Source organism: Styela clava, chromosome 12, assembly GCF_964204865.1.
Source record: "Styela clava chromosome 12, kaStyClav1.hap1.2, whole genome shotgun sequence".
Classification (NCBI taxonomy): domain Eukaryota; kingdom Metazoa; phylum Chordata; class Ascidiacea; order Stolidobranchia; family Styelidae; genus Styela; species Styela clava.
The window spans coordinates 13,290,359-13,303,474 of NC_135261.1; the positions used below are offsets into that span (position 1 = coordinate 13,290,359).

The window sequence follows — 13,116 nt, forward strand, 5'->3', positions numbered from 1 at the left end:
GATACATATGATGTATAAATGTGTTCGGTTACCATTCCATGTTGAGTTTGGTATTAGTTACCATAGTTATTTTTTTTCGGGAGCATGGACTTGATGGTGGAGAAAGCCGTAAGCAACCAGCGCTTACGTAAACCACCCTACGGCGGCGAGGAGTCCAGCAATCCTCTTGCACATAGCCATCTCCGCATGGGATTCAAACATTCGAACCCATGCAGAGTAATCAGAGGTGCGGTTGCGAACGTATTTCTAACGCTTAGCACGATGAGCCACATCGCCGGGTATGTAATTTCATGACCACTGTATGTATAACAGAGAAAAGCCCAAGCATCTCAGAGTACTCTTTAAACAGTTCATATGTTTCATAGATCACCAATATCATTAATTGTACATATTTTATTTCTTAGAAATTAATAGAATTTACATTTGAATTTTCACTGTTCAGCTCCAAAAGATCCATGTATGCCAAATCCTTGTATGAATGGTGGAAGATGCGAACAAGCACAAGATGCAGGTGGTGTTTACATGTGTGTATGCAAAGATGGATACACAGGACAGCATTGTAGAGATGGTATGACACCTGTTAAAAGTTTTTTATGATAGTATCAATGAATCTTTTTAGTTCTAATATGTTCTAACATAGTATACAAGACTCTTGGATGTGAATGGGGAATGATGCGATAATTGTGCAGTGATTATATTAACCACCCCGTCACAGAAATTAGTTCAACATTCGTCTTGCACTTGATTGTCCGCATAAGGTTTGAAACTATGATTCGTTTTGAGGGAATCATCATTGTGATGACAAACATGTTCTTAATTCCTATCACAATGCATCAAACATCAAGCTATGGATAGTTGCTAGATTTCAGAAATTTGAACAGTATACATGTCTCATTTGCACATATCTCTTTTCATAGTAAAATACCTAATAGAATTTACATTTAAATTTTTATTGTTCAGCTCCCAAAAATCCATGTATGCCAAACCCTTGTATGAATGGTGGAAGATGCGAACAAGCCCAAGATGTCGCCGGTGTTTACATGTGCGTATGCAAAGATGGATACACAGGAAAACATTGTAGAACTGGTATGTAATATTTTACGAGCTTCATTGCAAGTGTAATTTATGCTTACTTTCCTGTTAGAATTATTATTTTCAAACTCTCTTAAAACACCTTAATATGATTTTTTTAGGTTGGCTATACAGTTTACTTCACGTTTCTTTTTTCACAGTAGTAATTCTTCATGAAAATTGAACGAATTTACATTTAAAATTTTATTTTTCAGCTCCCAAAAATCCATGTATGCCAAATCCTTGTATGAATGGTGGAAGATGCGAACAAGCCCAAGATGCTGGTGGTGTTTATATGTGCATATGTAAGGATGGATACACAGGACAGCATTGTAGAATTGGTATGAGTCTGTTAAAAGATTTTGGTGTTAGCATTATTCTTACCATTAGCATTAATCTTATCATTTTTATGTCCAGATGTTCTAACATAAGTGTAAGCACGTAGTTAAAGCTTATCTTTGGTAGCATTTTGACAATTTCAATATTAGTTGACAACAAACATATACCGGTACCTATTTTATTTTGATATAATTAGTTATGTTTCTCCAAATATGAATAAACATTTTAAGTTTTGTCTCATATTTTTCTTTTGGCCTCCTTTTGGCCTCACTCGATCAGCTATTTTGTTATTTTCTTATCTAATTTAGTGGTACAATATGGGGGCTTTCATATCATCTAACAGGGAGGAAAGTGTAGGACAGTCTAGGTTGAGTTGAAAATAGTATACCAGACTCCTGTATATAAATGGGGAAAGAGACCATAATTGTGCAGTGATTACTTTAACCACCTTGTCACAGAAATGAGTTTAACAATTGCATTGCACTTGATTGTTCCCATTAAATTCGAACCTATAAATCGATATGAGGGAATCGTCATTGTTATGACAAAAATGTTCTTAATGTCTATCACAATGCATGAACCGTCAAGCTATGAGTAGTTGTTAGAATCCAGTTAGTTGACCGGTTTATATGTTTTATAGATTACCAATTTTGTTAATTGTTCATATCCTTTTCATAGTAAAATACTTAATAGAATTTACGTTCAAATTTTTTGTTTGTTCAGCTCCCAAAAATCCATGTATGCCAAACCCTTGTATGAATGGTGGAAGATGCGAACAAGCCCAAGATGTCGCTGGTGTTTACATGTGTGTATGCAAAGATGGATACACAGGACAGCATTGTAGAGATGGTATGACACCTGTTAAAAGTTTTTTATGATAGTATCAATGAATCTATTTAGGTCTAATATGTTCTAACATAGTATACAAGACTCTTGGATGTGAATGGGGAATGATGCGATAATTGTGCAGTGATTATATTAACCACCCCGTCACAGAAATGAGTTCAACATTCGTCTTGCACTTGATTGTCCGCATAAGGTTTGAGACTATGATTCGATATGAGGGAATCATCATTGTGATGACAAACATGTTCTTAATTCCTATCACAATGCATCAAACATCAAGCTATGGATAGTTGCTAGATTTCAGAAATTTGAACAGTATACATGTCTCATTTGCACATATCTCTTTTCATAGTAAAATACCTAATAGAATTTACATTTAAATTTTTATTGTTCAGCTCCCAAAAATCCATGTATGCCAAACCCTTGTATGAATGGTGGAAGATGCGAACAAGCCCAAGATGTCGCCGGTGTTTACATGTGCGTATGCAAAGATGGATACACAGGAAAACATTGTAGAACTGGTATGTAATATTTTACGAGCTTTATTGCAAGTGTAATTTATGCTTACTTTCCTGTTAGAATTATTATTTTCAAACTCTCTTAAAACACCTTAATATGATTTTTTTAGGTTGGCTATACAGTTTACTGCACCTTTCTTTTTTCACAATGGTAAATTCTTAATGAATCTTGGAATCAATTTACATTTAAAATTTTATTTTTCAGCTCCCAAAAACCCATGTATGACAAATCCTTGTATGAATGGAGGAAGGTGTGAGATAGATATGTATGGTGGATATAGGTGCTTATGTGAGGATGGATATACAGGAAGACATTGTAGTTTTGGTATGTAGTATTTTACAAGCTTTATTGTAGGTATAATATATGTTTACTTTCATATTACAATTATTATTTCCAAATTTCCTCAAAACACCTTAACATTATTTTTGTAGAACAGTTGCTAATGATTGAATTTATATTATTAAGTTTGTTGCTAAAATGCAGGCCCACCTATCACATCAGCTGGGATTGCTGGACATATCCAGTCGATTGATTTCAGTTTCATTCTAGTGTTTTGATAAGCTTGGATTACACTGTTGTGAATAACTTTGTATTCTTTGGTTAGTAATATTCACAAAGCTCCTCATAATAAACTATATTTATCAATTTTAAAGTTTTCGCTAATTTAGATTTAAAGAATGTGTTACCTTGCTTTGAAAAATAAGTTGTGCTTCAGACAAAGTTGAGTTTGTAACTCAAAAATATGACTGAATTCTGGGAGTACATGAGCGATGTATAAATTATCCAAAATGAACCTATGAATAGAAAGTTCGGAAAACCCTGGTTTAATCGATTTATAGATTACAAATACAATTAATTTTACTTTTCTGTTTTATAATAAAAAAAATGCTTAATATTATTCAATGATTTTACATTCAACATTCCATTCTCCAGCCCCCAAAGACCCATGCAAACCAAACCCTTGTATGAATGGTGGAAGGTGTGAACAAGCCCAAGATGCTGGTGGTGTTTATATGTGCATATGTAAGGATGGATACACAGGACAGCATTGTCGAATTGGTATGAGTCTGTTAAAAGTTTTTGGTGTTAGCATTAATCTTACCATTAGCATTAATCTTATCATTTTTATGTCTAGTATGTTCTAACTTGAGTGTAAGCACATAGTTAAAGTTTATCTTTGGTAGCATTTTGACAATTTTAATATTAGTTGACAACAAACATATACCGGTACTTATTTTATTTTGATACACGTAGTAATGTTTCTCCAAATATGAAAAAACATTTCAAGTTTTGTCTCATATTCTTCTTTTGGCCTCTTTTTGGCCTCACTGGATCGGGTATTTTGTTATTTTCTTATCTAATTTAGTAGTACAATATGAGGGTTTTCATATCATCTAGCAGGGAGGAAAGTGTAGGACATTCTAGGTTGAGTTGAAAATAGTATACCAGACTCCTGTATATAGATGGGGAAGGAGACCATAATTGTGCAGTGATTACTTTAACCACTTTGTCACAGAAATGAGTTTAACAATTGCATTGCACTTGATTGTTCCCATTAAATTCGAACTTATAAATCGATATGAGGGAATCGTCATTGTTATGATAAAAATGTTCTTAATGTCTTTCACAATGCATGAACCGTCAAGCTATGAGTAGTTCTTAGAATCCAATAAGTTGACCGGTTTATATGTTTTATAGATTACCAATTTTGTTAATTGTACATATCCTTTTCATAGTAAAATACTTAATAGAATTTACGTTCAAATTTTTTGTTTGTACAGCTCCCAAAAATCCATGTATGCCAAACCCTTGTATGAATGGTGGAAGATGCGAACAAGCCCAAGATGTCGCTGGTGTTTACATGTGTGTATGCAAAGATGGATACACAGGACAGCATTGTAGAGATGGTATGACACCTGTTAAAAGTTTTTTATGATAGTATCAATGAATCTTTTTAGGTCTAATATGTTCTAACATAGTATACAAGACTCTTGGATGTGAATGGGGAATGATGCGATAATTGTGCAGTGAATATATTAACCACCCCGTCACAGAAATGAGTTCAACATTCGTCTTGCACTTGATTGTCCGCATAAGGTTTGAGACTATGATTCGATATGAGGGAATCATCATTGTGATGACAAACATGTTCTTAATTCCTATCACAATGCATCAAACATCAAGCTATGGATAGTTGCTAGATTTCAGTAATTTGAACAGTATACATGTCTCATTTGCACATATCTCTTTTCATAGTAAAATACCTAATAGAATTTACATTTAAAATTTTTATTGTTCAGCTCCCAAAAATCCATGTATGCCAAACCCTTGTATGAATGGTGGAAGATGCGAACAAGCCCAAGATGTCGCCGGTGTTTACATGTGCGTATGCAAAGATGGATACACAGGAAAACATTGTAGAACTGGTATGTAATATTTTACGAGCTTCATTGCAAGTGTAATTTATGCTTACTTTCCTGTTAGAATTATTATTTTCAAACTCTCTTAAAACACCTTAATATGATTTTTTTAGGTTGGCTATACAGTTTACTGCACGTTTCTTTTTTCACAGTAGTAATTCTTCATGAAAATTGAACGAATTTACATTTAAAATTTTATTTTTCAGCTCCCAAAAATCCATGTATGCCAAATCCTTGTATGAATGGTGGAAGATGCGAACAAGCCCAAGATGCTGGTGGTGTTTATATGTGCATATGTAAGGATGGATACACAGGACAGCATTGTAGAATTGGTATGAGTCTGTTAAAAGTTTTTGGTGTTAGCATTAATCTTACCATTAGCATTAATCTTATCATTTTTATGTCCAGATGTTCTAACATAAGTGTAAGCACGTAGTTAAAGCTTATCTTTGGTAGCATTTTGACAATTTCAATATTAGTTGACAACAAACATATACCGGTACCTATTTTATTTTGATATAATTAGTTATGTTTCTCCAAATATGAATAAACATTTTAAGTTTTGTCTCATATTTTTCTTTTGGCCTCTTTTTGGCCTCACTCGATCAGCTATTTTGTTATTTTCTTATCTAATTTAGTAGTACAATATGGGGGTTTTCATATCATCTAGCAGGGTGGAAAGTGTAGGACAGTCTAGGTTGAGTTGAAAATAGTATACCAGACTCCTGTATATAAATGGGGAAAGAGACCATAATTGTGCAGTGATTACTTTAACCACCTTGTCACAGAAATGAGTTTAACAATTGCATTGCACTTGATTGTTCCCATTAAATTCGAACCTATAAATCGATATGAGGGAATCGTCATTGTTATGACAAAAATGTTCTTAATGTCTTTCACAATGCATGAACCGTCAAGCTATGAGTAGTTGTTAGAATCCAGTAAGTTGACCGGTTTATATGTTTTATAGATTACCAATTTTGTTAATTGTACATATCCTTTTCATAGTAAAATACTTAATAGAATTTACGTTCAAATTTTTTGTTTGTTCAGCTCCCAAAAATCCATGTATGCCAAACCCTTGTATGAATGGTGGAAGATGCGAACAAGCCCAAGATGTCGCCGGTGTTTACATGTGCGTATGCAAAGATGGATACACAGGACAGCATTGTAGAGATGGTATGACACCTGTTAAAAGTTTTTTATGATAGTATCAATGAATCTTTTTAGGTCTAATATGTTCTAACATAGTATACAAGACTCTTGGATGTGAATGGGGAATGATGCGATAATTGTGCAGTGATTATATTAACCACCCCGTCACAGAAATGAGTTCAACATTCGTCTTGCACTTGATTGTCCGCATAAGGTTTGAGACTATGATTCGATATGAGGGAATCATCATTGTGATGACAAACATGTTCTTAATTCCTATCACAATGCATCAAACATCAAGCTATGGATAGTTGCTAGATTTCAGTAATTTGAACAGTATACATGACTCATTTGCACATATCTCTTTTCATAGTAAAATACCTAATAGAATTTACATTTAAATTTTTATTGTTCAGCTCCCAAAAATCCATGTATGCCAAACCCTTGTATGAATGGTGGAAGATGCGAACAAGCCCAAGATGTTGCTGGTGTTTACATGTGCGTATGCAAAGATGGATACAGAGGAAAACATTGTAGAGTTGGTATGTATTGTGCGGCAATTACATGAACCACCTTGTAACAGAAAAGTTCAACAATCTGCTTGTACATGATCACACCCCTGAGCTTCTAAAACATAAAAAGAGAACAAGCATTTTAGTGATAAGTGTGTCTTTAACAACAATTATGATGTATCAACCATCAAGCTATGAGCAATTGGTGAATTTCTGTAGTTTGAACGTTTATATGTTTTTTGGTTCATTGATACATTTAATGAAATGGAATTGATTTATATAAATCATTGAATTTACATCAAAATTTTTATTGATCAGCTCTCATGGATCCATGTTTTGATCTATGTACCGGTAACTAATTATTGCTTTTGTAAGATTTACTTCTTTCCACCAGATACTGCAGCATGTTCTTATATTTTTTTGGTATTATACTTTCAAACATTTGGGTATTTGCTCAAATGAGAATTAAATGGTATTAATCATATGTAATCAATTTGCAAAATTAGATTTCATAGTTTATTGAGATATGTATTAATTTCATCTATGGCGTAAGATATTAGACAGGCTTTTCTGACCTCCTCTCTAAAGCATACCATTTCAATCTATGAATTCTGTTAAATTTTTTTACAATTAGAGTTTAATGAAAAGAGTGAGTTTGTACATCGAGTTTATACATGTTACAGTATTTTGATACTAATTTTACTATTTTTTTTCAGGTAAAGAAACATGTCAACAACAAAATGAAAAAATGTTCGGTTTGATGGATGCAATGATTTATGCTTGCAATGACGATGGAACTTACAAACATAAACAATGTTATGGATTTCTTAATCATTGCTATTGTGTTGATCCAACTACTGGAAAAGAAATAGATGGAACTAGAATGCTGTCTATAAACTTCAATCTGGACTGCACTAAAAAAGGTTTTTAGATTTATTTGTTGAACACATCAGATAAATTGCAATGCTAACATTATTTTATGTAATATTAATATTTTTGATGGTGGTATTTTATGTTGATTCAATAGTACAAACAGAGCTTTTTTAATATAACAACGTTTTTTTTAATTGTCAGATCCAAGAGAATTTCCAGAAGGTACTTGTGGATACAAGCGAAAGAATATGCGAAAAGAAAATATGAAGGATGGAGTAATGATTGTTGGAGCATACATTCCAACTTGTGATTTAAATGGACACTATGAATCGACACAATGTCATGGTTCGACTGGATTCTGTTGGTGTGTAGAAAGAATGTCTGGAAAAGAAATTGATGGAACAAGAGCAGGCCCTGGAAGATTCTCAGTTGACTGTTCATCTCTTCAACCATGTAAATAATTTCCTGTTAATGGATTGAGTTTTCATTTTTGCTGTACGGGAATATTTTTCTCTCACAAAGTCAAACATAATTATTTAAGATTCTTTGGATGCACTTAATTGTTCAGCTAACAAGAAATCTTTTATTCAAAAGCATTTTTAAAACTTTACATCTTGTCATATTTTCAATATTTAGATTTTCATTCCAATTTGTGAGATCGAATTTCACACTGTTCTACAAATGATCTACTTTTGTTGTCTCGTTCAGAAATTATAGCATTTTATGTAAAATACTTACGGGTACTTTATTCAATATATGATTCTATATATTTGAATTGTTTCATAGGATTGTTGCAATCCCATTATTTAATATCTGTAAATGATGTGATAAGGATGTACTTTGAACATGAATAAATATTCTATCTTTTACTTTAGCGAAAGGGAGTAGATGTCAGATGGAAAGAGATGAGAAAGGTGATGATGGACCTGAATGCAATATAGATGGCACTTACAAGACAACACAGTGTGTAAGAGGCCTTATGGGATTCATGGATTGTTATTGTGTCAATAAAAATACTGGTAAAGAAGTTCCAGGCACAAGTGCACCAGGAGCTACATTTGACTTGGATTGTGATAATCTGTCAGGTGAAATTTTGTTATAATATAATGAAAACACAGTCTATATACCCGGGCAGTAACAGATGATAAAAAATTCCTTGGACTTTTTTATTATCAACAAACGTTAATAATATCCATTTTTGAATTTGTTCAACTCGGCTAAGTACGAAATGTACACAAATTCTTCAGATATTTTCCTATTTGAATCAGTCGGCAGATGTATTTTTATCCTAGCTTCTTCTACTCAGAAACCAATTATTTTACAAAAGCTTGAACCTTTTTCCCAAAATATAATCTATCTAAAATGACTATATTTTTGAAGATATACATCTTATTACAAGTCTAGTAAGCTCTAACTTAATCTAATTTTTACATGTTCAGCTCCTAAAAATCCATGTGATCCAAACCCATGTATGAATGGTGGAAGATGTGAACAGGCCCTAGATGTCGCTGGTGTATATATGTGCGTATGCAGAGATGGATACACAGGAAAACATTGTGGAGTTGGTAAGCAGTCGAATGAACTCTTTATTTACATTGACTATAAAAAAATAAAAAGTACGGTACACGTCCACAAATAATTTATAATCACATTGAAGGTTAGTACAGTATACCAATTACAAGAAATTTATCAACGTACCGACTACAATGAATTTTTAACAATATTTAAACTAATACTTGTATATATCTGTGCTTGCAGAACTCATAAAAACAAGGATGATGATAATAATTAAAATGACCATATTAGAGAAGAATTATCAAAATACAATTTATTTCAAGTTTTTTGATTTTAGTTTTTGTCCTTAATTATACTCAACAATTAAATAGTAATTTCTCTATTTTCAGCTCCTAAAGACCCATGCAAACCAAACCCTTGTAGGAATGGTGGAAGATGTGAACAAGCCCAAGATGATGGTGGTGTTTATATGTGCATATGTAAGGATGGATACACAGGAGAGCATTGTAGAATTGGTATGAGTCTGTTAAACTTAGTGTTTTTAATATCCATAAAGTCGCTTTTTTAAATTTCTAGCAAAGAATGAAATTCAAGTATATATTTATTGTCCCGTCTTGTTTACACAGCTCCACGACTTAATCCATGCAATTGTTAGATTATTGGTTGGGTGCATTTTTTATCGTCATACAAATCAAGATTTTGGCAGATTACAAGACAATGTTCTTTATACTAGTTATGAGCAAGAGTTTATCTTTTTTATTGTGAAGCTTTTATTTGAACCAGTGGTAGATTTAGTGTATAATGAGGTCATGTATTTAAAAAGATTCAACATAAACAATCATAGAGAAATTTCTCAGGTTAAAAGAAATTGATCACACTTGGTCAGTTTTGTAATAATTAAAAAATAATTGAGAAATATACACAATGGGTACACCATATCATATTATTCATGTGGTAGCCATCTTCGTGATATTTATAGGAATTTGGTACCAATAAACACATTTAAATTGATCAAAAAACAATTAAACTCATTGCAATGTGTTACTAATGTTTAATCATCTTAAAAACTTTCCAGAAAAAGAAACTGATCCATGTGTTGTGAATCCTTGTATGAATGGAGGAATTTGCACTGGATTACCAACTGGTAAACGATTATGTTATTGCAAAGAAGGATATTCAGGAGACGCCTGTGAAATTGGTAAATTCATGAATACATTAATTCAATTTTTCTGAAAAACATCTAAAGTTATAGAAACACATGTTATAACGTCGCAATGCACGTGGACTATCTGAAAGTTGAGTATTTCCATTAATTGATCCACGTAACACAAACATACTATCAAACTGTATCACGTTTCTGTCTATTTAGTATTTTTCACATCATAAAATTGATGGAATGAGTCAAAAATATATAAAGTATGACACATATATAAAATATAAGTCTAATTTTTCTGATGTTTAAAACAAAGTATAAATGTTCTCCCAATTAAACAAACCAAAGTTGGTTCTTGACCATTTTCATTAAAATCCCAGTTTTCAATAAGTTAGATGCAATATAACTATGATGAAGCTGAGTGGTCTATTCACATTTCACAGTTTTTTAGTTGAGAGCGTGTATTAATGGGTGTTTTATTGTGAAAGTTAATAATATATTTTTTAATGAATTCAGTAATCATGTTTTAATAACACATTGTTATGTACTTTCTGAATCATTAGATGCTTGTACCCCAAATCGTTGTAGAAATGATGGCACTTGCATTCGAGTAAGAAGTGTACGAGGTTATTCTTGTAGATGTAAGGCTGGATACTCTGGGGCTAATTGTCGGAGAGGTTGGTTTAAAATTTTGATATTTGATATAAAATTTCGTAAGTAGGAACGCATTTTACCTGTAAATGATCTAATTCGTTCCAAGCCCACACAAAACTAAGGCATAATATTGGTGGTATAAATTATAATAATGGTTAAAACCTGTAACAAATATATGTTAGAATTAAATTACTCTATAATAAATAGAAAATATACGCATAAATTATCATTGTAATATTCAAATTAGCGAAGCTAATTTCCAAATTTCCATCCATTAAATCTGTCATGTCGGCTGTTATAATTTTATTTTTGCTCATAAATTAATACCGCCAACTTAAACTGAACGATATTTTTAACGACGATGTCGGGATAACGATAAAATCTGTGATTGATACTAAATAATATTTAAAAGCTCTTTCATACCCTCTAAATTGCAAGAAACGTCCTTATACTTAGACGTCTTATAAGCACTTCAATTTGGTGCTTATTAAAATCTTTTTTTTATGCAGACTATAATTTATTGCCGCCTCACACACGGCTGCTTTCGATTGCGATAAAAAATGAAATACTTGTGAAATGTTTTTAAATCAAAACGTGGACGGCTAGTCTAGGACATGTGCGCCATATTAGATCTTCTTATAAACATGAAAAATTGACTTTCGAAGGTCGTCATATTCGAATAATAAATTTGAATTGGACATCCCTGCATTAAATTAACCTAAAATAAACAAATATCACTACACACATTTTTTGAGTTTTCGGCCTTTCGTATGTGAAATATCTTACATTAGTTGAAGCAATATTTTTCCAAAAAGAATTTTCGTAAGTTCGATTTTTCGTACCCAGACTTTTATGTAGGTAGAGTTTCTGCTGTATTCATAATACAATTTTACCTTCTCCTGACTTGAATGTTTTTTTGAATTCCCAAATTTTAAAAGGAGATCCATGCACGCTTAACCCATGTATGAATGGAGGAGTATGCACTGCAACTTCAAGGGGAAGACGTTCATGTGCTTGTGCAGCAGGATATTCTGGCGATGACTGTGAAGTTGGTGAGTATATTGTGATTGAAAGTACATGCACAATATTTGATAAATTCATGATATGAAATAAGTATTTTCTGACTATTCATTTGAATGTATGCATTCCACCATACAAAAGTTATGATTACAAGAGTATTTGTGGTCAGAAATTACCTGCCATTTGAGTGGCTTTCGTCTGTACATCGATTGCCAGTTCCATATTGTGTTGGCTAAATTGCAAGCATAATATGATTGCGGTGAATGTTTTTGCTGTACTTAGCTTGAATATATTTGAGTACATAGTCTAGTATAAATTAACTGTAACTCGGCTCCTACCTATATTTTATATTTCCTCACTAGACAAATAAACACACGAAAAACTTGGTGGTATTTTGGCACTGTCTAAAACATCTAACAAATTTATTCACAAGGACCAATGTTAAAATAAGTTTACTGAAACAAAATTCTGAATCGATTTTGTAGGCATGTACTAATTCAAAAGGTTTCTTTGAAATATGAGAAAACTTTCCTGCTACCTGTTATAAAATAAGTGACAGTCTTATTTATGAGTTGTACTTGAATAAAATATTTTTATTGAACTCGTAGACGTATTTAACCATATTTGAGTATTTTTTTGTCATGTATTAGTGGTTTACTACAACGAATACTATCGGTAATGTTTTTTGCTTTAGTATTACTAGTATAATAGTATAGAATTGTAGTATTGTTATGCTTAAGAAATTATTATGGTGATTTTCAGATGCATGCAATCCAAATAAATGCCAGAATGGAGGACGCTGTAATCGTGTATCTGGTAGAAGAGGATATTCATGTACTTGTACCGACGATTATGGGGGTGATTTTTGTCAAGGTAATATTTTTTTAGATATTATTTCTAGTTTCATTCATGCTTAATATAGATTCAACATAATGTTTATCTCATTTTATTGCTTATCAATAAATTAGTATTTTGTCATGCATTGAATTTCTTTGACAATGTTATTCTGAATATTTTCTGCAATAAAACAGTTTAAAGT

The 13,116-nt window shown here is 32.3% G+C and overlaps 1 protein-coding gene across 46 annotated transcripts in view; it reads left to right on the forward strand.

Annotated features, from left to right (window-relative positions):
* The window catches only part of LOC120330368 (uncharacterized), an 84,169-nt gene that overhangs the window by 30,460 nt on the left and 40,593 nt on the right, over nucleotides 1–13,116 (forward strand). For 39 of the 46 annotated variants that reach the window (XM_078118492.1, XM_078118487.1, XM_078118490.1 and 36 more), the window contains exons 62-82: nucleotides 443–568; nucleotides 961–1,086; nucleotides 1,287–1,412; nucleotides 2,134–2,259; nucleotides 2,652–2,777; nucleotides 2,980–3,099; nucleotides 3,709–3,834; nucleotides 4,557–4,682; nucleotides 5,076–5,201; nucleotides 5,402–5,527; nucleotides 6,249–6,374; nucleotides 6,767–6,892; nucleotides 7,579–7,785; nucleotides 7,937–8,188; nucleotides 8,611–8,820; nucleotides 9,175–9,300; nucleotides 9,640–9,765; nucleotides 10,326–10,448; nucleotides 10,967–11,080; nucleotides 11,996–12,109; nucleotides 12,840–12,950. In XM_078118492.1, coding sequence (XP_077974618.1) covers nucleotides 443–568; nucleotides 961–1,086; nucleotides 1,287–1,412; nucleotides 2,134–2,259; nucleotides 2,652–2,777; nucleotides 2,980–3,099; nucleotides 3,709–3,834; nucleotides 4,557–4,682; nucleotides 5,076–5,201; nucleotides 5,402–5,527; nucleotides 6,249–6,374; nucleotides 6,767–6,892; nucleotides 7,579–7,785; nucleotides 7,937–8,188; nucleotides 8,611–8,820; nucleotides 9,175–9,300; nucleotides 9,640–9,765; nucleotides 10,326–10,448; nucleotides 10,967–11,080; nucleotides 11,996–12,109; nucleotides 12,840–12,950 — 2,889 coding nt within the window. The remainder of the gene's footprint in view (nucleotides 1–442; nucleotides 569–960; nucleotides 1,087–1,286; nucleotides 1,413–2,133; nucleotides 2,260–2,651; nucleotides 2,778–2,979; nucleotides 3,100–3,708; nucleotides 3,835–4,556; nucleotides 4,683–5,075; nucleotides 5,202–5,401; nucleotides 5,528–6,248; nucleotides 6,375–6,766; nucleotides 6,893–7,578; nucleotides 7,786–7,936; nucleotides 8,189–8,610; nucleotides 8,821–9,174; nucleotides 9,301–9,639; nucleotides 9,766–10,325; nucleotides 10,449–10,966; nucleotides 11,081–11,995; nucleotides 12,110–12,839; nucleotides 12,951–13,116) is intronic. The other 7 variants (XM_078118454.1, XM_078118452.1, XM_078118455.1 and 4 more) reach the window with 7 other exon arrangements.